The sequence below is a fragment of the Homarus americanus genome, unplaced genomic scaffold, assembly GCF_018991925.1.
Source record: "Homarus americanus isolate GMGI-L3 unplaced genomic scaffold, GMGI_Hamer_2.0 scaffold36188, whole genome shotgun sequence".
NCBI lineage: Eukaryota > Metazoa > Arthropoda > Malacostraca > Decapoda > Nephropidae > Homarus > Homarus americanus.
In genome coordinates this window covers 4,721,458-4,747,708 of record NW_024718183.1, presented here as the reverse complement: position 1 = coordinate 4,747,708, position 26,251 = coordinate 4,721,458, and the positions used below count along the sequence as shown (strand labels likewise).

General features: G+C 42.6%; 2 protein-coding genes across 4 annotated transcripts; one reads left to right on the top strand and one right to left on the bottom strand.

Moving 5' to 3' along the window:
• LOC121859275 (beta-alanine-activating enzyme-like) lies at positions 1 to 7,001 on the bottom strand. Of its 3 annotated transcripts, none has more exons than XM_042356048.1 (3): positions 6,856 to 7,001; positions 4,430 to 4,555; positions 1 to 3,536 (listed from the first exon to the last, which is right to left on the bottom strand). In XM_042356048.1, exons 2-3 carry the CDS (start codon positions 4,506 to 4,508, stop codon positions 238 to 240), a joined length of 3,378 nt encoding a protein of 1,125 aa, XP_042211982.1. In that variant the 5' UTR covers positions 4,509 to 4,555; positions 6,856 to 7,001; the 3' UTR covers positions 1 to 237. The 3 variants fall into 3 exon arrangements, with proteins under 3 accessions (XP_042211982.1, XP_042211983.1, XP_042211984.1); XM_042356049.1 differs by lacking the exon at positions 6,856 to 7,001 and adding an exon at positions 6,745 to 6,810; XM_042356050.1 differs by lacking the exon at positions 6,856 to 7,001 and having other exon boundaries at positions 4,430 to 5,448.
• A 6,540-nt stretch (positions 7,002 to 13,541) lies between these two features.
• Positions 13,542 to 26,251, top strand: LOC121859274 (ficolin-2-like; the record flags this gene model as incomplete). The annotated part of the gene is given in 10 exon segments (XM_042356047.1): positions 13,542 to 13,712; positions 15,025 to 15,129; positions 19,260 to 19,377; positions 19,661 to 19,750; positions 23,197 to 23,332; positions 23,790 to 23,861; positions 24,842 to 24,913; positions 25,428 to 25,588; positions 25,838 to 25,964; positions 26,139 to 26,251. Coding segments are annotated over 9 exon segments (985 nt in total), but the record flags the coding sequence as incomplete, so codon positions are not given.

Below are 26,251 nucleotides of genomic sequence, written 5' to 3'. Positions count from 1 at the left end.
ATCCTTCTTAAATTTTTATTAAGATAAGAGCAATATTTATTACAGATCATATAAAATTTATAAACTTAATGAACTGAATAATTCTTGAAGACTTTCTTGTATAAGTGACATAAGTGATAAAGTATTGAAGAAGGTAAAGAAGAGGGAAAGTGTAAAAGCTGGATGAAAGAGACCAACCGTTAACCAGACAAGAGATGGGTGAACAGTATAAACCATAAGGCACACTTCTTCTGACTGCTATGACAATAAATTAAAACTATAAATAAAATCATCTCTACAGCCAATATATAAACGATTCCTGAACAGTATAGGAGATGCAAACAGCTCACCATTAACCTTACTTTCCAAAACAGTCTCTACGTGTGCCTCCGAGACTGTTGTGACGGAGGAGACCGGTGTGTCTGTATCTACGGCACCATGGAGATTTATATGAATTATACTGAATTTCCCAGACGTTTCACATATTACCGCCCTGAATGCCTTTTGGTCATCGAGTGAGAATAAGAATGGGGTTGCATATATGGGGGATGACCCACTGTACTGTGCAATTTTCTCACCGACTGCATTGAGGAAATATACACTGTGATCATGACAGCCGACACCGACTACTTCCACCCCATTATCTAACTGCAAGACAAATGGTGATGAAAATACATTGCCTTTAGTCTCAAATTTCCAGAGTCTCAAGCCTGACGAGGAATAACTAAATATTTCCCCGATTACATTTCCGAAAATTATACCTTTGGAATATAAAGCGAGAGAACTAAATACAGGTTTGTTGACGGATAATCTCCAGTTAATACTTCCTGTCGTTTTATTCACTCCGCTAATTATGCCATCAAGAGTAGCCACATAAACACTATCCCCGCTAATGCACGGTGAGGAGAATATGCTGCCATCTGAGACCTTTACAGACCATTCTAATTCCCCGTCAGCAGTTAAACAGTATAATCTTTTGTCGTGAGAACCGAAGATCACGCAACCAGTCTCCTCGTCAACAACAGGGGAGCTCTTCACCTCTCCTCCTGTTTCAAACTTCCAGGCGATACATCCATCCTCGACACAAGTGCAGTACAAACATCCGTCGTAGCAGCCGACATACACGTATCCACCGTCTCTTGATATGGACGGCGATGATTCTATTCTGCCACCAAGCACGACACACCAGCGCTCAGTTCCAGTTATTACGTCAATACACGCAAACTTGTGTGAGTGTGAGCCGACGCAGACAAAAGCCTCGGCACTGTTATATTCAACCACAACCGGAGTCGAGTCGATGCATTTGCCGAGGTTATATTTCCACTCCAGGTTTACGCTGTAGGGAACTGTAGTGTATTTTGGTGGTGACGTTCCTCTGTTATTTACGCCTCTTCTCGACACAACAGTCAGACTGGTGGAGTTATATCGAGGTACACGATCCTCTTTGTCTAAGGAATAATACTTCTGAGTGATCCCTTGGCTATGAGAGGTTGGAATATCATTGTATAATCTATAACTTTCTTTATCGTCCTTAACGCGTATGTCTTGGCTACTCTGGCTGTCTGAATATTCACTTTTAATCTTTTTTCGAGTTTCTGAATGTGAGTTGTCAATATTATCGATACTTTTCCTGGAATGATGATATTTCCTCACTAACTGGTAAGTCTCGAGAAAGGTGCCATTGAGTAACACATCCAGAAGGTTTGGTATCTCACAGCCAAGAAAAATTCCTAATTCCTCTGTAAACTGCACAGCATTTAGTGAATTTCCTCCACATTTAATAAAATTATCCCTTGGGTTTATGTTCTTAGACTTGCCTATTCTCTTCCAAAGATCTTTATAAAATATTTCTAATGATTGATGGTTAAAGTTATTATAATTTACTGTAGATGATTGGGGTCTTGTGGAGAGTAATTGGTCTATATCAACTTTGCCGTGTTTATTAAAAGGGACTTCCTTCACCACGATGACATTATCCGGTAGTTTCCATTCAGATAAATTTCTTTTCAAATCCTTCCACACAACTTCTTCACTTATTTCTTGTAAGTGTGAAAAAACAAAAGCTATAATTTTATCTTTGTTATCTAATACTACATGACAAGCATCAACATAAGTGTAGCTTTTACACAGTCTCTCAATCTCTGCAAGACTTACTTTCTGGCCACTACGCTTTACCTGCCGGTCTAATCTACCAAGACAATAAATTTTACCATTTTTTAATATTCCTCGATCACCAGTTGGTCTCAAAATTGACTGGATTTGTCTAGTTTTTACATCGCTGTCTTCCTTATCATTAAAAACTACACTGCCGTCATCCACCCAACAGATTCTCTCACTCCCTCCAATGTAAATTTCTCCCTCCCTGCCCTCCCCAACCTCCTCTCCTTTCTCACTCAACACCTTTATTATAGTAGAGCTCAGAGCCTTACCAACTGGGGTCATGTCAGTACACATACATTCTAGTGTATTTAATTGTTCATCTGAGGAACTTGGAATTTTTACATTGTCTGTTGTTATCTGTTTTGAACTGGCTAAAGGTTCCTCTACCGTGACTTCTGCTGCTGAAGCCCAACACGACACTTCTGTAATACCATAAAGGTTGAAAATCCTTACTTTACACGTCTTTTTCAACCATTGTTTTATGAGAGACAATTTAGGAAATATCTCACCCCCGAGAGCCAAGACTTTAAGATGAGAATTGTCGGCAAAGATTTTCTGCAATCTCTCTCTTCCAAAACTTAACATGAGTGTTGGTGTAGCCTGGAGAATGGTCATTTTATTCCTTACCATGATGGGTAATAAAAGACTTGGAATTTTCAACAACTGAGGTGACACCATGAGAAGTTTTGCTCCTGCCTTGAATGCCATGAACAGATCCACAACACTCGGATCAAACGTCAGCGGAGCAGCGCAGAAGATGCAGTCCTCTGGTCCTACTCCAAACATGGCCACCAAGTCTACAACATTCGGCATTATACAACGATGAGGAACGTACACGTATTTCGGTACACCGGTTGACCCTGAGGTTGGGATCACATAAGCCAGCTCCTTCATTACCTGCATTCCTTTAAATGCTGATTCTTTCTCACTGTTAAGAGACACGAGCTTAAAATGTGTCTCAAAAATGTCGAAGCTGCCCACAACATCGGAAAAGATTTCATTAAAATACTTCATGTACTTTTCTTCTACCAATATTTTTCTAGGGCAAACTCTAAGAAGTAATGATGTAAGTTCTCTCTTTGTACATTCTGGTGCAATATATAAATAGGCATTTTTTTCTAATATTCCAAGTATACAAGCAACTGCTTCAGGTCCCGAGGAACACAATATACCAATAACTGTTGTCTGGTCCTCGACACCCTGCGAGACCAAACCTTCACACACAACTGACTGCTTACCGTTAAAAACCTCTTTACTCTGAGTTCTTTGTTTCAGTGATGTCAGACTCAACATTTCAGTCTGCTTCCCCTGAGTGTCACCCTCACACAGTATCCTGGCCACTTCACTCGCTTCTCCCTCCAGCTCTCGGTAAGTGATCCTCCTCTCACTTACTTCATCTGGAAACAAAATGAAAACTTTACAAAGATATTCCCCCAGACCAGACCAGACCAAATGTGACTCATATCATGATATTTTGTGTAAATTAAGAATCCACTGACATTTTAGTTCATCAAGGCTGCTGTCATAATACTAAGAAATCAATATATTTACCATAAATTCAACAATGGTTCAAGGCATTTGTCCCTTTATGTAAGCAAACTCTTCATCAAAAGGCCTTCACTTATACAGGCATTAGAAAAATTCAGCAACCAGTTTTTGAGAAATCCTACAGTGACATCCTTTCTATATAGCATCTCCCACAAAATAATGAAATACTGAAAATGTTGTCAAGACACAAGGGGAGAGGATCAAGTCAGTACACTACACAGACAAAACAAAGAAAGTGTTAATGTAAAAAAACCTTAGTCTATATTGTACTGTACTGTCTTCTGAACACATAATAAACTTCTTAAAATAATCTTACATGTGATTAATACCTTCAGTCAGCTGGGTCACTTCAAAAACTAGAAGCTTTTCCTTTCTCCATTTTGTTTTATGAATTTCTTTAACACCAATAGAAATTACAAAGTACAGTACAAGGTGTATCACAATATACAATAGAGTAGGTGTGTCATAATATAGTACAGTACTACAATACCTCTACATCACTAGACTGTCAGCCTCATACATTATTATCTAATTAGATCTCATAAACTACACAACTGCAGTACATTACTATGATTCTTGAGCACTAACACTACAAGAGCAGTGTAATCATTCAGTGCAAAGATTTGTATTTTCTGTGGAAGTGAAAAATAGATAAAAATGCAAAGTTCAACATGACACTTCACAATTAAATAAAGTTAATAAAATAGTTTTTATGAATTATTTAAAAAACCTGATTGCCAACCTTGACAGTAAGTAAGTGCCAAGCTCTGAGGATGTTTTGTAGCTTCCACATGAAAGAAAGTGGCAAGGTTCCTTGCCATTGTGCAGTACTCCAACCACAGCCAGTCAGCCAAACAGCTGCTTAAAGCTGAAAAGACAAAAGAAACTATAATGTGGAAATATCATATGAAGGATCAGAAACTACATACAGCTCTATGTAGGGTGTTGGCTACATACTCTTTGGAAAAATTTCTGACATCATTGTTACCCAAGTGCAGACTGACTGACAAATCTGATGATGTAGGAAGGACAAAGTACAACGACCTGCATATATAAAACCAATTTACCTCAGCATATGGTATACTGTACTACCTGCAATAAAATATCAACATACTGTATAGGTGCATATCCATTTTATGGCATGAAGCAGTTCTCGTTTTAATCCAGGTAACATGCTACCACACAAACCTCACACTGATGATTAGGAAAAATATTGTGATGCAAATGGATTAATTTTTCCAAAAAATAAGTTGATTGGTTTAGTAAAGTTAGAAAAGGTAAGGCCTCAGTGTCCTATCATGTATGAGTAGCAAGTCATGGTCTCAATATATTCTTGTAGCCTTCACTTACTACTTTTGTGTGTGTGTGTACATCTTCACGATGCTGTGCAATACCAGATAAAATCAGCATAATATTGTTATTGCATTTCATGGGATTTAGAGAGCTACACACTTCAGAATTGAGTTAATCTTGTTTTCATCAATAAAATAACTTCCATTAACCTTACCACATAACATTAAAGTGGATACCATAGGCCTGATGGTCCACTTGGGGCAGTACAAACACATACACTAAAGACTGTGCTTTTCGTGGTACACAAGGAGAGTGGCCAACACCACTCATATGCCTCCATTTCCCCAATTGAAAAGTTACGTATCATAGCCATTTACAGATGGAATGACTGGGGATGCCAGTGGCGTGAACCAGTGACTAGCAACCTTATACAGTACTATGGATATAGTACTGGAGAAAATGTAAAAAAAAAAAAAATGTGTACAGTACTTCATCCACCCAATTGGAGTTATTCTTGAGGCAAATAATAAGTTTTGTTCTTTAGAGATCTTTCGTTACATGGCTGGGGTAATCTTGTATTCAACGGTCATAAAATCACAAGACTTGATATTCTACGAGATTGAGACCTTTCCAAAGTATCAGAAACTATTGCATTATAATTTATCATTCATAAAATGAACCAATCTAACCCACGAAACCTAAATTAACATAAAACATATACAGCACAGTACTGTAATAATGTTGGTAAAGGTGGAGCAGACGGTTAGCGCCAGAAATAACCTCTGGGGAATTGAACCAAAAATTCTGGAATTACTATTAACATGATACTGAACACGAAAATGGAAATGAGAATGCACAGAAGCTGACATAACCAGCCTAAGAAACCTACTTAAACATACCTAACGTCCCGCCCGCAGAATATCAGACAGAAAGACGTAATTTTAGTGTCATATGATCAGTTTTTTGCTGTTATTATTATTCTGCAATTTTCCTCATCCTTCATGATCTGCCCACTGTCGGTAAGGTTGTGTAGGTTTCTTTGGTTAGGTTAGGTTAGGTTCTGTGCATTGTTGTATCATTTTTATTACTTACTATCATCCAAAGAACACCTGTGGAAAAATTAACAAATATAAACACTCACGCTGATTCACGCACAAGACTATGACAAAAGAAATACTCCCACTGATTGGCTAATTTTATCACAAAATAAAAATTTTAATTATCCCCAAAACTATAAATTTTCTATAGAAACGTTATATAAGAATTTTCTTTTTTTTCTCTATATAACCATATATGACTCAATATTCAGGCCCCTGGTGACAACTTCTGGTGATGGCCATCTGCCTCACCTTTATCATGAACACTTTCATAATGTACAGTATATGTATTCACACTGGTACAGTATTGTTGCATTTTCAGCCAATATGCAGCCAATGATTTGTTGCTTAAAAAATGAATAGATCTTGTCGAGAGCTATCTTCTGAACCCTACTTGTCGCAATTGAATAATAAGTGAGATATGAATCATTCAAAATCCTGTAAATGAAAAACATGAACTAGGGCCATTTGTTTGTGATGTCACCCACACCAACACGAGAGGACATAACTACAAGCTCACCAAGTTATCATACAGAACATAAGGAAATACTGGCTATTACTGCTTCATTAACTAGCTCTCTACCTATCCTGTTCTCCTTATTCTTCTCTAAATTATGGAGATGTTCTTTATTTGTTTTATGTAAGTGGGAAATTCTTTTTATATTACTAGTCTCCTTTCAATAGCAGGTGTTCGTCCCTCCTCAGCCCTGACACAGACTGTTTGTTTAGGACGGAACACGAGCATAAAATAATGACCCACGACATGTAACTTCCATACCTTGGTAAGAATCTTAGCAGCCATTTCTTCAGCTCTTAACAGTCTACTTGGTTCTTAATTTAGGGAACTTAAGAACCAAGCATACTTTTTTACTTTTTACTTTTAACCTCTTCACTACTGATCGGCTCGTTAGCCGCCCGGGCGATCGGTCACGTCTCTGTCACTCACTGTTGGCAGTACTGGGCATGCACCGGCTCCTGAATGTACCTGAACCCGCCCCAGTGTTGGTCAAGTCTTCTCTTGAAAGAGCTCACACTCGGTGCCGTCACAACACTCTCTGGTAGATTGTTCCAAGAGTTCACAACTCTCACTCCGAAAAAGTTTGCCCTCACAGTTTTCTGGACTTGCGGCTTCTTCAATCTTGAGCTGTGACCCCTTGTGGGCGAGTGTCCGCCAGCTCCAAGTAAGGACACTCAACTGAGTAGTGCCCCTGAGATGCTTATACACCTCAACTAGGTCCCCCCTTGCCCGTCTGTAGTATAAGCTAGGCAAGTTCAGGCGCTCCAATCTCTCAGGGTAGCTGAGGTGCCGAAGTGCAGGCACCAGTCTGGTGGCCCTCCTTTGAACATTTTCAACCAACTGACAGTCCCTAGCATATCTCGGGGACCAGATGGGGTGACAGTACTCCAGATGGGGAAGCACTTCACTCCTGAAGATCGTCACGAGGGACGGACCGTCTAGATATCTGAACGACCTTCTTATAAGACCCAATAATTTATTTGCCTGATTTACCTTCTTCTCACAATGGCCCGAGAACTTCAGCTCATTGTCAACATACACACCTAGGTCCTTCTCACACACAGTCTCAACTAGTACATTTTCTTCATCCCGTTGGGACATATGGATACGCCTCCTTACCGTTGGTACGCCCCAGGTGCATCCTCTTACACTTCGTGACATTGAATCTCAGCAGCCATTCCTTCGACCATTCCTGGAGCCCACAGAGGTCCTTCTGCAGCTCTTCACAGTCCGCTTGGTTCTTAATTTCCCGAAATAACTTGCCATCATCGGCAAACATTTGTATGGAGGAGTGTACAACGTCAGGCATATCATTTATGAAACAAACAAACAACAGCGGGCCCAATACACTACCCTGCGGTACCCCACTTGTTACAGGTACAGATGACGATTTCGTGCCATTAATCACCACACATTGCTTGCGGTCATGTAGAAAGTCTTCTATCCACGCTAGGACATTTCCCCGAATTCCGTACCCTTCCAGTTTGATTTTCAGCCTTTCGTGGGGTACACTGTCGAAAGCCTTGGCAAAATCTAGGTAAATATTGTCGATATTACCACCCCGTTCTAGAATATGGGTCCAAATATCCAATACCTTGAGCAATTGTGTCAAGCAAGAGCGCCCCGGCATAAAACCGTGTTGGCAATCTTTTACAAGGTTGTTTCGTAGTAGATGTTCCATCGCGGCATCTCTGATAATACTCTCAAGTACTTTACATATTATGCTGGTCAGGCTCACCGGTCTATAGTTGTTCGTGGAGTGACTATCACCCTTCTTGAAGATAGGACTCACATAAGCCACTTTCCATTCACTGGGGACCATTTGTTCATCCAGGCATTTACAAAACAGAATCTTCAGGGGCTCTGCAAGCTCGTTGCACAGCTCTCTTAGCACTCTAGGATGCACCATGTCAGGTCCGGGACTCTTATGGACCTTTAGCCTGGACAGTTTATTTCTAATACCCTCTTCTGTGAACACAATGTGGGTCAGTGCTGTGTCGAACCGTCTGTCCTCAAACGCAGGAAGGTTAGTTGCATCCTCTTTTGTGAACACTGAGGAAAAGAAGCTGTTCAATGCCTCAGCTTTATCCTGGTCAGAATCTGCGTAACTACCATCTTCAAGCCTCAGGTCTATACTCCTACTCGCTTCAGAAGGAAATGGCTGCTAAGATTCAATGTCACGAAGTGTGCCAACGGTAAGGAAATTCAAGACGTGGGTTGGATCAAATGATGAGCAGGACAGGAGGATTTTTTTTTACGGGAATTAGCCAACCCGGGCACAGGTCAAACGACCCACAACGGAGCCTGGGGGGCAAAAAAAAAGAACGGAAAGAAATTGAAAATATAGAAAAAAAGGTTATACTGTATTAATCTACACCACGAAGATGCCGGAAAACCAGCTTTTTAAAGTGAGACAGATTGTAAGAGCATGGAAACACAGAAGAAGGCAGAGCATTCCACAGTTTGGCTGTGTGAGGAAAGGAGGTACTATAATGGGTTATTCTCGTGTGACCGATATCCACAGAGAAATGGTGGGCACCGCGGGCAAGACGTGTGTTACGAACCCACACAGGATGCCAAATCCCCTGAACATTGCCCGTTAAAGTACCTGTAAAAGAGAGAGAGTGAAGCAACATTGCGGCGAAGAGAAAGGGGAGAGAGATTGTCGACTAAAGGAGGAGAGTTAATAAGACGAAATGCCTTTGATTCCACCCTATCTAATAGTTGGACAGAAGAAGAGCCACCCCAGATATGAGAGCAGTACTCCAAGTTAGGACGAATGAATCCCTTATATACTTGGAGCAACTGCTCAGGAGTGAAGTAGCTGCGGCATCTGTACAGCATTCCCAACTTTCGGGAGGCAGCTTTAGTTATACTAAGGATGTGTGATTTCCAGGACATACTGGAGGAAATGGTGAGGCCTAACATATTTATTTCAGAATTTGGCAGGATGATAGCGTCCTGAAATGTAATTGGTGGGAGATCGTCTACTTTACAAAGTGTAATTGGTAAATATTGAGTTTTGTTACTATTGAACTTAACCAAGTTTGTATCTCCCCATTCAGAGATGCTGCACAGATCCGCGTTGATAGAAGTAATGATATCAGTTCTAGAAACAGATCTAGTTTGAGAGTTAGGAGGAAGGGGAAAATGTGAGGAAGAGTGAAGAGTAGAATCATCGGCGTAAGAATGGATAGAATTAGTTGTAGTGTGAAGTAAATCATTGATAAAAAGAAGAAAGAGAGTTGGTGAAAGAACAGAACCCTGTGGGACGCCACTATTGGTAGAGAAAGAGCGAGAAATCGATCCCTCGACAACAACTGCCATGGATCGATTCTCAAGGAAGCTAGAGATGAGAGAACAAAGTGGGGGAGAGAAACCAAAAGAGGGAAGTTTAGATAGCAAAGACTTGTGCCATACCCTGTCAAATGCTTTGGAGATGTCGAGGGCCACGACAAAAGTTTCCCCATAATCCCTAAGAGAGGATGACCAAAGATGGGTGCAATAGGAGAGCAGATCACCAGTAGATCTTGCCTGGCGAAAGCCATACTGGTGATCCGACAAAAGAGAAAGGCGTTCAAGGTGACGGAGAAAATGGGAGTTCAAGATAGTTTCGAAAATCTTAGAGAGGGATGAAGTTAGGGCAATGGGGCGATAGTTAGAGGGATTAGAATGGTCACCCTTCTTCGGGATGGGCTGAACCAAGGCATGCTTCCAAGAAGAAGGAAAAGTTTTGGTTTTGAGGCAAAGGCGAAAGAGGCGAGCAAGCACAGGGGCCAGGGCTTCAGCACACTCCCTCAGAACACGAGGGGGTATTCCGTCCGGTCCATGCGCCTTACTCACATCCAACCTGGATAACACACCGGCAACCCTGCGAGTGGAGATTATAGGAAAGTGCATAGGTTCAGTAGGAGGTGCAGGGGTAGGAGGGGTAGAGTTGGGAATCGTCTAAGGTGGAATTAGAGGAGAATAAGGTGCCAAAGAGGTTGGCTTTCTCAGGGGGAGAGTTGGCTATAGAGTTATTGGGACGGAAGAGGGGAGGAAAAGAAGGCGTGCAGAAGTTGTTACAGATGTTTTTAGCTAAGGACCAGAAGGATTTACTAGAGGAAGAATTAGTCAGGACAGCAGTCTTTCTTTTAATAAAATTCCGCTTGGCCCTACGAAGAATAGCCTTACAACGATTCCTAGAAGTAATGAAAGAGGTGTGGGTAATAGGAGAAGGAGATAGTTTCATAGCTCGATATGCCCTATCTATCACCCTGCAAGCAAGAGAGCAGGAGCGATCAAACCATGATTGTAATGTGAAAGTTTTGGTAGAAGATGGGATAAATGCACTCATACCGCCCTGTATAACCCCAGCAATGCTGTCAGCACATACTGAGGCATCCCGAGTGGAAAAGCAACATTCATCCCAAGGAAAGTCGGTGAAGAATTCTCGCAAGGATTGCCAGCTTGCCCTCCGATAGTGCCATAGTTGACGTTTAGAGGGGGGTGGGGGAGGTGGTCGTGCCCAGTTTGATTTAATAGAAATAAGGTTGTGATCAGAAGACCCTAAGGGGGCAAAAATTGAGTATGAATAGTGTGAGGGGTTAGAGGTAAAACAAAGATCAAGAATGTTAGCAAGTTGATCGTGTCGATCAGGAACGCGTGTAGGGTGTTTGATTATTTGTTCCAAATCATTAAGTAAGGAAAAAGAGAGTGCCTCAGCTCCACCTGCAAGAGCCAGAAACCAAGCAAAGATAGAATGTAGAAGGACTTAAAAGGAGTTCCAGAGTCTGGTTGCAAGCGAGGTCAAGTCAAACCCAAAGGTGTTTTACCACTCTGCAAAGTCGAAATTAAAAACGCGAGTAAGATAATCAGACCTGAGGCTTGAAGATGGTAGTTAAGCAGATTCTGACCAGAATAAAGCTGAGGCATTGAACAGCTTCTTTTCCTACGTGTTCACAAAAGAGGATGCGATTAACTTTTTTTTTTTTATTGGGCACCCCCCTACATTCCTGTGTAAGGTGAAGCGCAGAAGCGTTTACAGCGCCCAACAGCGTTTGAGGACAAACGGTTCGACACAGCACTGACCCACATTGTGTTCACAGAAGAGGGTATTAGAATTAACTGTCAAACCTAAAGGTCCATAAGAGTCCCAGCCCTGATATGATGCCTCCTAGAGTGCTAAGAGAGTTGAGGAACGAGCTTGCCGAGCCCCTGAAGATCATGTTTTGTAAATGCCTGGATGAACAAATGGTCCCCAGTGAATGGAAAGTGGCTTATGTGAGTCCTACCTTCAAGAAGGGCGATCGTCACTCCACGAACAACTATAGACCGGTGAGCCTGACCAGCATAATATGTAAAGTACTTGAGAGTATTATCAGAGATGCCGCGATAAAACATCTACTACGAAACTACCTTGTAAAGGATTGCAAACACGGTTTTATGCCAGGGCGCTCCTGCTTAACACAATTGCTCAAGGTATTGGATATTTGGACCCATATTCTGAAACGGGGTGGTAATATCGACAATATTTACCTAGATTTTGCCAAGGCTTTCGACAGTGTACCCCACGAAAGGCTGAAAATCAAACTGGAAGGGTACGGAATTCGGGGAAATGTCCTAGCGTGGATAGAAGACTTTCTACATGACCTCAAGCAGTGTGTGGTGATTAATGGCTCGAAATTATCATCTTTAGCTGTCACAAGCGGGGTACCACAGGGCAGTGTATTGGGCCCGCTGTGTTTTTTTGTTTGTTTCATAAATGACATGCCTGACGCTGTAAACTCCTCCATACAAATGTTTGCCGATTCTTTCTGGAAATCAAGAATCAAGCTGACTGTGAGGAGCTGCAGAAGGATCTTTGTGGGCTCCAAGAATGGTCGCAGAAATGACTGCTGAGATTCAATGTCAGGAAGTGTAAGAGGATGCACCTGGGGCGTACCAACGGTAAGGAGGCGTATCATAAACCCAACGGGATGAAGAAACTGCACTATTTGAGACTGAATGTGAGAAGGATCTAGGTGTGTATGTTGACAATGAGCTGAAGTTCTCGGGTCATTGCGAGAAGAAGGTAAATCAGGCAAATAAATTATTGGGTCTTATAAGAAGGTCGTTCAGATATCTAGACGGTCCGTCCCTCGTAACGATCTTCAAGAGTGAAGTGCTTACCCATCTGAGTATTGTCACATCAATAAATATTAAATACGTCAAAAGGTGGGTTTCAATCATTCCCTTCGACTTGCCCGTCACCTGAACGTCCTTAACCAAGGCGTTTACAATTATCATTTGACGTCGTTGGCTGTTTATACAATATTCCTTAATATTACCTTTACTTTAGTTCCTCGTCTAGAGTTACATTTTCTTATATCTCACAGTATCAAAGAGCACCACAGAATGGTAATCTTAAGTAACATTAAGTTAAAGGTAACAGGCGTTATTGATGCGGGAAAATATTGACGTGTGAGTGAATGAAATGAAGGAAATCAAATAAATGAATATGAATAGTAAAGATTAGTTAAGAGTAGTGAAGAGGCTAACGAAATAATATGAATATGGTCAATATTTAAACAAGCTCAAACAAAGTATATTTTATTTATAACAAATTTTCATAGTTGCAATGTGTGACTTTTCTTAACCAAGTTAGAAATTAATATATAATATAGTTGAATATACAGTGTAGTTGGTGACTTTTTTTAGTTAAGAATTACACGACTTTTTAATTTTTAATTATGTTGTTTATATGGCAGGTGTAGAAGGAATTTAAATACACTAATACTACCTGGGGGAGTTAGGTTAGGTTGGTTTAACAAAAGGTGGTTAAGTTTAAGAAATATACGGGGTATGTCATTTTCACGTGAATTTTCTTAGATTAGGGTTGTGTGTGTGTGTGTGTGTGTGTGTGTGTGTGTGTTGGAAATTTGGTGGTGCAACTGTTAGTTTAACCTTGATTTAAGTGCCAGTGTCCCAGTGCTAGTACAGTGCCACACTCCCTGCGTCATGCACCACCACCACACCGCTGCCACAACCAATTACGAGTCAACTGCCATCGCTACTACCACTGTCATCACCACTAATACTGCTACTTCTACCACCACCACCGACATTCCCCGTGTCCAGCATTGCTAACTCTGCAGGTAATCTACGTGTTCTACCGTGTCCTACCGTGTCCTACCGTGTCCCACCGTGTTCAATGTCCTACCGTACGTCTTGCAATTCATCACCGTGTTTACCGTATCGTACCGTGTCTTACCGTATCCTACCGTGTCTTACCGTGTCCTACCGTGTCTTACCGTATCCATCATGTGTCTTACCGTATCCCATTCCAGTTCACTGTGTCCTACCGTGTCTTACCGTGTCCTACAATGTGTCTTACCGTGTCCTGTCTCAGTTCCATCAGTCTTACCGTGTCCTACCGTGTCTTACCGTATCCACCGTGTCTTACCGTATCCTACCGTGTCTTACCGTATCCTACCGTCTTACCGTTCCACCGTATCCACTGTGTCTTACCGTATCCTACCGTGTCTTACCGTATCCTACCGTGTCTTACCGTATCCTACCGTGTCTTACCGTATCCCACCGTGTCTTACCGTATCCTACCGTGTTCACCGATTCTATACCGTGTTCATCGTATCCACCGTGTCTTACCGTATCCCACCGTGTCTTACCGTATCCTACCGTGTCTTCATCATCTCACCGTGTTTACCGTATCCTACCGTGTCTTACCGTATCTTACCGTATCCCTGTGTTTTACCGTATCCTACCGTGTCTTACCGTGTCTTACTGTATCCTACCGTGTCTTACCGTATCCTACCGTGTCTTACCGTATCCTACCGTGTCTACCGTATCCTACCGTGTTTACCGTATCCCACCGTGTCTACCGTATCCCACCGTGTCTTTACCGTGTCTTACCGTATCCACCGTGTCTTACCGTGTCCCACCGTGTCTTACCGTATCCTACCGTGTCTTACCGTATCCTACCGTGTCTACCGTATCCACCGTCCACCGTATCCTACCGTGTCTTACCGTATCCTACCGTGTCTTACCGTATCCACCGTGTTCATCAGTCCTACCGTGTCTTACCGTATCCCACCGTGTCTTAACATCCCAATGTGTCTTACCGTATCCTACCGTGTCTTACCGTATCCTACCGTGTCTTACCGTGTCTTACCGTATCCTACCGTGTCTTACCGTATCTATCGTGTTTACCGTGTTTACCGTATCCTACCGTGTCCTATCGTGTCCTATCGTGTCCAACTGTGTCCTGTCGTGTCCTAACCCGGTACAATACTGTTAAATATATTGATTTTATTGTTTACATTATCATCGAGAGGAACCTATGTATCACTGCCATCCTCATACACACACACACACACACACACACACACACACACACACACACACACACAGACCGTTTCATCTCTCGTCTCTCACTCTATCCCTATGTAGGCGAAGGAGATGGCAACAGCAGCAGCAAGGAGGTGGCTGGTGTCGCTGTTGTGTGTGTGTGTCGCCATCACCACGGGCGGGAGGCCAGTGTACCAGACGCTACAGGTTGGTCCTATTCTTCACTAGGGATCCTAGAAGTAGGCAACTCAGAAAACTTGATAGGTTTACACGGGACTATCAAGGTTTATACGGGACTATATTGGTTTACACGGGACTACATTGGCTTACACGGGTTTATATTGGTTTACACGGGACTATATAAGTTTACACGGCACTATATAGGTTTACACAGGATTATATAGGTTTACACAGGACTATATTGGTTTACACAGGACTATATAAGTTTACACAGAACTATATAGGTTTACTTTACTTTTATCCTCTTCACCACTGATCGGCTCGTTAGCCGCTAAGGCGAACGGTCACGTCTCTGTCACGCACTGTTGTCAGGAACTAGTCATATTCTGGCTCTCTGTTACGCACTGTTGGCAAGTACTGGGCATGCACCGACTCCTGAATGTATCTGAACCTGTTCCAGTGTTGGTCAAGTCTTGTCTTGAAAGAGCTCACACTCGGTGCCGTCACAACACTTTCTAGCAGATTGTTCCAAGAGTTCACAACCCTCACTCCGAAAAAGTTTGCCCTCACAGTTTTCTGGACTCATGGCTTCTTCAATCTTGAGCTGTGACCCCTTGTGGGGCGAGCGTCCGCCAGCTCCAAGTAAGGACATTCGACTTAATAGTGCTCCTTGAGATGCTTATGCACCTGAATTAGGTCTCCCCTTGCCCGTCTGTAGTATAAGCTAGACAAGTTCAGGCACTCTAATCTCTCAGGGTAGTTGAGGTGCCGAATGCAAGCACCAGTCTGGTGGCCCTCCTTTGAACATTTTCAACCAACTGACAGTCCCTAGCATATCTCGGGGACCAGACGGGGTGACAATACTCCAGATGGGGAAGCACTTCACTCTTGAAGATCGTTACGAGGGACGGACCGTTTAAATATCTGAACGACCTTCTTATAAGACCCAATAATTTATTTGCCTGATTTACCTTCTTCTCGCAATGGCCCGAGAACTTCAGCTCATTGTCAACATACACACCTAGGTCCTTCTCACATTCAATCTCAACTAGTGCAGTTTCTTCATCCCGTTGGGACATATGATACGCCTCCTTACCGTTGGTACGCACCAGGTGCATCCTCTTGCACTTCGTAACATTGAATCTCAGTAGCCATTTCTATGACCATTCCTGGAGCTCACAGAGATCCTTCTACAGCCCTTCACAGTCTGCTTGGTTCTTGATATCCCGAAATAACGTGGCATCATCGGTAAACATTTGTATGGAGGAGTGTACAACGTCAGGCATGTCATTTATGAAGCAAACAAACAACAGCGGGCCCAATACACTGCCCTGTAGTACCCCGCTTGTGACAGGTACAGATGATGATTTCATTTCATTAATCACCACACACTGCTTGCGGTCACGTAGAAAGTCTTCTGTCCACGCTAGGACATTTCCCCGAATTCCATTCCCTTCTAGTTTGATTTTCAGCCTTTCGTGGGGTACACTGTCGAAAGCCTTGGCAAAATCTAAATATATATTGTCGATATTACCACCCTGTTCCAGAATATGGGTCCAAATATCCAATACCTTGAGCAATTGTGTTAAGCAGGAGCGCCCTGGCATAAAACCGTGTTGGCAATTCTTTACACGGTAGTTTCGTAGTAGATGTCTTATCGCTGCATCTCTGATAATACTCTCAAGTACTTTACATATTATGCTGGTCAGGCTCACCGGTCTATAGTTGTTCGTGGAGAGACGATAGCCCTTCTTGAAGGTAGGACTCACATAAGCCACTTTCCATTCACTGGGGACCTTTTGTTCATCCAGGCATTTACAAAACAGGATCTTCAGGGGCTCGGTAAGCTCTGGTGCACTCTGGGATGCACCATGTCAGGGCCGGGACTCTCATGGACCCTTATCTTTGACAGTTTATGTGTAATGCCCTCTTCTGTGAACACATTGTGGGTCAGTGCTGTGTCGAACCGTCTGTCTTCAAAAGCAGGAAGGTTAGTTGCATCCTCTTTTGTGAACGCCAAGGAAAAGAAGCTGTTCAATACCTCAGCTTTATCCTGGTAAGAATCTGCGTAACTACCATCCACCAGCCTCTGGTCTGATACTCCTACTCGCGTTTTTAATTTCGATTTTGCATAGCGATAAAACGCCTTTGGGTTTAACTTGACCTCCTTTGTTCGTTTGTAACCTGCTTCTGGAACTCATTTTCAGCCCTTCTACACTCTGCCTTTGCTTGGTTTGTGGCTCTTGCATACATCCTCCTGTCCTGCTCATCGTTTGACTCAACGCCACGTCTTGAATTTCTGGGTTTTCTTCTTAACTTTATCGACCGCCTCATGGTTCGTGTAGGGATCCCATCGTATTCCTAGAGGCACTGGGTGTGGTCTTGGGTATATATTTATCGATCAAATGGGTCACTTTACTAGGGTCTATAGAGGTTTACATGGGACTATATAGGTTTACACAGGACTATATTGGTTTACACAGGACTATATAGGTTTATACAGGACTATATAGGTTTACACAGGACTATATTGGTTTACACAGGACTATATAGGTTTACACAGGACTATATAGGTTTACACAGACTCTACCTTTATACTATAGCTCCCTCTCTAACAAATAGCCTCGACTGTGAGAGGAAACACCAACAACAACAACAATAATAATAATAATAATAATAATAATAATAATAATAATAATAATAATAACAATAACATAATAATAATAAGCAAATAATAACAACGACAAAGTAATAGCCGGGCCACGGTGAAGATAAAAGAGGACCTGTGTACTGACTGCTTGATGATATTCGGTCGTTCTAGGAAGGGAGAAAGAGTCCAGCCTTTGCTCACACCGTTTCATTCTCTCTCTGACATTACTGGTTGTGTTATGAGACTTTGTTAATGTTTGTTGTATTTTAGCGTAAATAAATTAACGTATTAGTGTATTTTTTTAATTAATGTATTAGTGTATTTTTTTTTTTAATTATTGTATATAATTTATGTATTTTTTAAAGTGTTTCACGATTACAGTGTTTAGAATATGTTACCTGGTGACTAGGCCCACCATGTTTATTTTACCTGAAGATTAACCACCCTAATCTAATCGAACTTAATATTAACCTATAATAACCTAATCTAACCCTATCTATTCTAACCTAACCAAACCTAACCTAACCAAACCAAACCAAACCTAACCTAATTTAACGTAACTTAACCTAACCTGACCTAACCTAACCTAACCTAGCCTGACGTAGCCTAATTTAACGTAACTTAACCTAATCTAACCTAACCTAATCAACCCGAACGTAACCTACCGTAATCTAACTTAACCTAACCAACCCTGAGGAAGCCAGTAGCCTGATATACCACAGTGACCAATCAGTTCACTCGAAGCTTGAGACTAAAAGGCCTAAGGTCAGTTTGTAACGAGGCAGCTGATTGGTTGGCGGACGGACACGAGACAAATCACTACTGTTCTTTAACCCGTGTCCGTCCAATCAGCTGCCTCGTTACAAACTGACCTTACGACGCAATTGCAAGTTTTGAGTGAAGTTAACAGACTAGAGTCACTATTCCCTTCACCATACACTCTCACCACTTCTTCATCACATATCACCACACCACCATCACCAAGCATCACCTCACCTCCACCACCAGGTCATCACACCATCATAACCACCACCTCACCTCCACCCAGGTCACCACACCATCACCACCACACCACCACCACCAGGTCACCACACACATCACCACCACACCACCACCGCCAGGTTCCTCCACTGCCTCACCTCCACCTGCCAGGTCACCCACCACCACCTCACCTCCATCACAGGTCACCACACCATCATGACCACCACCTCCTCCACGCCCAGGTCACCCACACCATCACCACCACACACCACCAGGTCACCACACCACCATGCCACCACACCACCACCACCGCAGGTCACCACACCATCACCACCTCACACTGCCTCCACCACTAGGTCACCACACCATCACCACCACCACACCTCCATCACCAGGTCACCGCATCCACCACCACACCACCACCTCACCTCCATCACCAAGTCACCACACCATCACCACCACACCACCACCTCACCTCCATCACCAGGTCACCACACCATCACCACCACCACATCACCTATCTCAGGAGAGGGTGAATGTGCCTTCCGAGGTGTGGCAGAAGTTGACTGGAGTGATCAAGGCGGCCTGTCAACACAGTCTACAGCTGGTCGACTGTCCAGAACTCCTACTGAAGCTCAACCAGGGTGAGTCTCTTTACCTACCTCCATATAACGTTAAATAAAGGTTTTACTGTATTACTTATCTTAACATTGTGATCCTGTGATAAGAATGAATAGAGAGGAAGAAGATTACTTATACTACTACTACTACTACTACTACTTAATAATAATAATAATAATAATAATAATAATAATAAATTTCAGTTAGATCAGGTTACGTTAAGGTGTTTAATCATCAGGTTTGCAAAGGTGAGACGACAAATGTTCAGGTGAGCGTTTTAATTAATCAAGTGTTACTCCTCCACAGGTAAGATAGATGCTGTCCCACCTGGCCAATCGACACCTGCCCAAATGGTGGGTCGGCAGTTCTACGACCTTATTAACTTCCGCTACTATGGTGAGCTGTACACCTGTCTGTCTGTCTGTGTATCTATCTATCTATCGATCTATATCTTCGTCTGTGTCTGTCTGTCTGTCTGTCTGTGTGTCTGTCTGTGTGTCTATCTATCTGTCTATCTATCGATCTATCTATCTCTTTGCCTGCCTGTCTGTCTGTCTGTCTATCTATCTATCTACTGTATCTATCTATCTATCTATCTATCTATCTATCTATCTATCTCTTTGTCTGTCTGTCTCTTCAATGCGATGTTTGTAATCAATGTTGAGTTATTAACTGTCAAATACAGTAATATTATCAGAGGAATAAAAACCTGACTCAAATTACAAATAATATTCTCGCTCTCTAGTGTGATGCAGGTGTTATACAGGTGTTGACAGGTGTGATACAGGTGTTATACAGGTGTTGACAGGTGTGATACAGGTGTTATACAGGTGTTGACAGGTGTGATACAGGTGTTGACAGATGTGATACTGGTGTTGACAGGTGTGACAGGTATTGGACAGCTGTGATACGGTGTTGACAGATGATACTGGTGTGACAGATGTGATACAGGTGTGATACGGTGTTGACAGGTGTGATGCAGGTGTTTTAGGTGGTGATACAGATGTGATACAGGTGTTGAAAGGTGTGATGCAGGTGTTGACAGGTGTCATACAGGTGTTGACAGGTGTGACTGGTGTTGAAAGATGTGATACCGGTGTTGACAGGTGTGATGCAGGTGTTGACAGGTGTGATGCAGGTGTTGACAGGTGTGATACAGGTGTTGACAGGTGTGATACTGGTATTGACAGATGTGATACTGGTGTTGACAGGTGTGATACAGGTGTTGACAGATGTGATACAGGTGGTGAAAGGTGTGATACTGGTGTTGACAGATGTGATACTGGTGACAGAGATGTGTGTACAGGTGTTGACAGGATAAAGGTGTGACAGGTGTGATGCAGGTGTTATACAGGTGTTGACAGGTGTGATACAGGTGTTATACAGGTGTTGACAGGTGTGATACAGGTGTTATACAGGTGTTGACAGGTGTGATACAGGTGTTATACAGGTGTTGACAGGTGTGATACAGGTGTTATACAGGTGTTGACAGGTGTGATACAGGTGATATACAGGTGTGCTGCAGGTTGACAGGTGTGCTACAGGTGTTGACATGTGTGATACAAGTGTGACACAGGTGTTATACAGGTGTTGACAGGTGTGATATAGGCGTTGACAGGTGTGATACATGTGTTATACAGGTGTTGACAGGTGTGATACAGGTGTTATACAGGTGTGATGCAGGTTGACAGGTGTGCTACAGGTGTTTACATGTGTGATACAGGTGTGATACAGGTGTTCACAGGTGTGATACAGGTGTTGACAGGTGTGATACAAGTGTTGACAGGTGATACAGGTGTTGACAGGTGTGATACAGGTGTTATACAGGTATGATACAGGTTGACAGGTGTGATACAGGTGTTGACAGGTGGGATACAGGTTGTTACAGGTGTTTACAGGTGTCATAAAGGTGTTGACAGGTGTGATACAGGTGTTGACAGGTGTGATAAAGGCCTTATACAGGTCAGGTGTTATACGGGTGTTTACAGGTGTGATAGGTGTTGACAGGTGTATATATACAGGTCTTTACAGGTGTTTACAGGTGTTATACGGGTGTTTACATGTGTGATGCAGGTGTTATACAGGTGTGATACAGGTGTTTACAGGTGTTGACAGGGTGATACAGGTGTTATACAGGTGTTTACATGTGTTGACAGGTGTGATACAGGTGCTATACAGGTGATGTATAGGTGTTATACAGGTGTTGACAGGTGTAATACAAGTGTTATACAGGTGTTTACATGAGTTGATAGGTGTGATACAGGTGTTATACAGGTGTTTACAGGTGTTGACATGTGTGATACAGGTGTTGATAGTGTAACAATAATATTAAATAAAAAGGTTTTATTCTTCCTTTTCTTCTGTCTAGTTATACTTGTATGATGGTGAAGGAAGAATTGAGAAAGGGGGGAGTGAGAGGTACTAGTTTATGTTGTTTTTCAGGCTGAGGGGTGTTAAGGAATGTACTGAGGGAGGGGGGGGCAAGACTGTACTACTGCATACCACTAAAGATACTTAGAGAGGACAATACTCTACTCCAGACACAAGGGAATTGAGAACTAATCATAATGGTTCTTCGTTTATTAACGACGTTACTCAAAATGAACAGTTACACTTCAAAACAATAACATATCTTCCTAGCTAGCTAACCAGGGGTCACATGAATCACAATGCATTTCGTGAAACGGATGAACCTAAAAGGTACTCACATTATACCTCGCCATGTGAGGAGATAACACCCACACACCCACACTTACGGAGGGATGCCACCTCTTCATGACGTCACGTCTCACAGGTTTTCTTATTGGTCCAGGTCTAAGGCCTTCACTCTCACAGGTTCTATGATTGGCTCGAACCCTCAGGCGGGAACACTCATGACATTGTTACAACAGTGTGATACAGGTGTTGACAGGTGTGATACAGGTGTTGACAGGCGTGATACATGTGTTGACAGATGTGATACAGGTGTTGACAGCTGTGATACAGGTGTTGAAAGGTGTGATACAGGTGTTGACAGATGTGATACTGGTGTTGACAGCTGTGATACTGGTGTTGACAGGTGTGATACAGGTGTTGACAGCTGTGATACTGGTGTTGACAGCTGTGATACAGGTGTTGACAGATGTGATACTGGTGTGACAGATGTGATACAGGTGTTGACAGGTGTGATGCAGGTGTTTTAGGTGTGATACAGATGTGATACAGGTGTTGACAGGTGTGATGCAGGTGTTGACAGGTGTCATACAGGTGTTGACAGGTGTGATACTGGTGTTGACAGATGTGATACTGGTGTTGACAGGTGTGATGCAGGTGTTGACAGGTGTGATGCAGGTGTTGACAGGTGTGATACAGGTGTTGACAGGTGTGATACTGGTATTGACAGATGTGATACTGGTGTTGACAGGTGTGATACAAGTGTTGACAGATGTGATACAGGTGTTGAAAGGTGTGATACTGGTGTTGACAGATGTGATACTGGTGTTGACAGATGTGATACAGGTGTGTTACAGGTGTTGACAGGTGTGATAAAGGTCTTGACAGGTGTGATGCAGGTGTTGACAGGTGTGGTACAGGTGTTGACAGGTGTGATACTGGTGTTGACAGATGTGATACTGGTGTTGACAGATGTGATACAGGTGTGTTACAGGTGTTGACAGGTGTGATACTGGTGTTGACAGGTGTGATACAGGTGTTGACAGGTGTGATACTGGTGTTGACAGGTGTGGTACAGGTGTTGACAGTTATGATACTGGTGTTGACTGGTGTGATACAGGTGTTGAAAGGTGTGATACCTAACCTAACCTAACCTAGCATAATCTAACCTTACCTAACCTATCCATCAGAGGTGCTCAAGTTGTTGCCTGAACTAAGTGTGGAGGAGGCCGTGCTCGAGAAGGACCTCCAAGACCTCGAGGAGAAGGAGGCCGCCCTTACCGAGCTGCTAGAAAAGCTGAGGAGAGGGGATACCTCAGTGGACATGTGAGATAGATAGATAGATAGATAGGTAGATAGATATATGTTCAGGTAATCAAGTGTTTAACTAATGAGGACTCATAACTACCCACGGACAGGTGTTATAAGTAGCTATTAGCTAGCAACATCTAATTCATGTCCCATAAAATAGGTGTTCCAGCTAACTAACAACTTGTTATTAATTAACAACCAGGTGTTATGAATCAACTAAAAATCAGGTGTTCTAACTAACAAATGTTAAAAAGAACAGGTATTTTAATTAAGCAACGACCAGGTATCACAACTAATTAACAACCAGGTATTCTAATTAGGCAACAACCAGGTACCATAACTAATTAACACTCCGGTAATCTATTTAGGCAACAACTAGGTGTCATAACTAATTAACAACCAGGTATTATAACCCCTTCTTGAATGTCTAACGACCTAACTACCTCGTTATCTCTCCTAATGGATACAACAGATACGGAACTACCCATTACATCATGCCATGGCTGAAAACATCTACCTGCTCACCTTCCGCTAATAGATTAAGGTTTGTTTGTTGTTATTATGCCTTGTTTATCCAGTTATTTCTTAGTTCCTTTTATCTATTAATCTATATCTTGTTTTTACTTATTGTTGTTATTATCATCATCATCATCGTCATCATCATCATCATCAGTAGCAGCAGCAGTAGCAGTCGTAGTACTAGTAGTAGTAGGTATGGTTGGCCAGTAGAAGGTTTGGCCTCCCAATACGTGTGTAGTTCATCCTATGACACTGACCACGCCATGGTGTGCAAGAAAGGGGGCTTCGTATACATGAGACATGACGAAGTATGGGATCTCACAGCAAATATGTTGAAGGAAATCTGCTATGATGTCACGGTTGAACCGACCCTCCTTCCATTGAACGGTGAGAATCTCCTTCACAGATCTTCCAAAACATCCAACGAAGCCCGTGTGGACGTCACTACTCTAGGATTCTGAACGCGGGGACAATGAGCCTTCTTTTGCCATCAGGATATTCGATCCCACGGCCACATGTCACCGTAACCTACAGTATCTCTCGAGGCTGCACCCAGGAGGAACGAGAACAAGAACAGATCGTTAACACAGAGAATTCAGAATGTGGATTACAGCAGCTTCACTCCTCTGGTGGTCACAACCTCTGGTGGGATGAGACCAAGTGCAAGATGTTTCTATGCAAGACTGACCGAGGTGTTGTCTGAGCAGAAGCAGCAGCCCCGAGGCCACGTTGCAGCCTGGTTGAGATGTTGACTGTCCTTCTCTGCTTAGGTCTGCATTGCTTTGCTTCAGGGGAACGAGATCATCGACCCCAAAGCCGACAACAGTCGCATGCATTGACTATGAGGCAACAGTCACTGAATACCTGACAGATCTGCAGCTTTATTAACTCAACTAAGGCAGTTACTTTTGTATGAAGATGGTTAGGTAATGGTGATGAAGGTGTGGCAAGGGTATAGTTCTTGTAGCCATTCTATCCAGCTGTAGTCTCCCGTTTGTGTTTCAGGGCTCATGACTGTGCCGACCATCTCCTCCACGGCCACAAACAGAGCGGCGTCTATGAAATCTTCCCCTTCAAGTGAGTGTCTGTCTATCTCTATGTCTATGTATGTTTATATGGCTGTCTTTCTGTCTATGTCTGTCTATACATATGTCTTGCTTTCTGTCTGTCTTTATATATGTCTGTCTGTCCAGCTATCTGTCTGTTTGTCTGTCGGTATGTTTGTCTTCTATCTATGTCTGTCCATGTCTGTTTATGTCCATCAGCATCTGTCTGTCTGTATATGTCTGTCTATGTCTGTCTCTCTATATGAAAGTACATCTTCATAATGTTTCAGACTATCCTGAAAGAAAGAGAAAGTGAGTGAAAGTTAGAGAGAGAGAGAGAGAGAGAGAGAGAGAGAGAGAGAGAGAGAGAGAGAGAGAGAGAGAGAGAGAGAGAGACAGAAAGAGTGAAAAAGAGTTAAGAGAGAAAAACTTAAAGTGAGAAAAATAGAATGAGAGAGTAAGAGAAAATTGAGTGAGTGTGAGAGTGAGTGTGAGAGTGAGTGTGAGAGTGAGTGTGAGAGATACTAACACCCTCTATCTTGCAGGTGTAAGTGCGACAAGGGTGTGAAGGTGTGGTGCGACATGGAGACAGAAGGAGGAGGGTGGACAGCTTTCCTAGTGAGACAGAACCTGACAGAGAACTTTGAGCGAAACTGGCAGGAGTATGCAGTGGGATTCGGGGAGGCCTCTCAGGAGTACTATATGGGTGAGTCTTCCCATATATGTGACTTTCATATATGTGACCTTAATGAAATATGACTATATATATATATATACATGCAAAAATGTCTCCATATCAAATTAACAGATGTTGATATTACAAACGATCGTCTTATCTAACTATCTATCTATGTATCTATCTATCTATCTATCTATCTATCTAACTATCTATCTATCTATCTATCTAGACATAATTAACAGATACTGATGTTATGTATTCGTCTTATCACTAAAGGAAACGATAACCTGCACGCCATGACGTCATCAAGGTTGTATACAATGCGGACAGTCTTCCGATCAGCTAATGGCCTGACGAGGTGGGGCCAGTGGGGACTGTTTAGTGTTGCCAGTGGAGACGAAAGGTGAGGTGGTGCTCTCTCTCTCTCTCTCTCTCTCTCTCTCTCTCTCTCTCTCTCTCTCTCTCTCTCCCTTCGATACATAACAAATTACTAGTATTCATAGCCTATTTATTTCCCCCCCATTAAAATATACACACATTTATACATCTATCTATCAAGTATTTTTATTTATAACAGATACAAATTGACTATTGGAAAGTTCCTGCCGCAGAGTCAGACTGCTGACTGTATGGCTCACAGCAACGCCAGGCAGTTCTCTACCATCGACTTCGACAATGATGGCAAGAATG

Bases quoted from the DNA above. Each gene is read 5' to 3' on its own strand.
- LOC121859275 (XM_042356048.1), bottom strand. From the start codon at position 4,508: ATGGCAAGGAACCTTGCCACTTTCTTTCATGTGGAAGCTACAAAACAT. The intron at 3,537-4,429 runs GTTGGCAATCAG...TTTTGTTTCCAG, and splicing joins GGCACTTACTTACTGTCAAG to ATGAAGTAAGTGAGAGGAGG.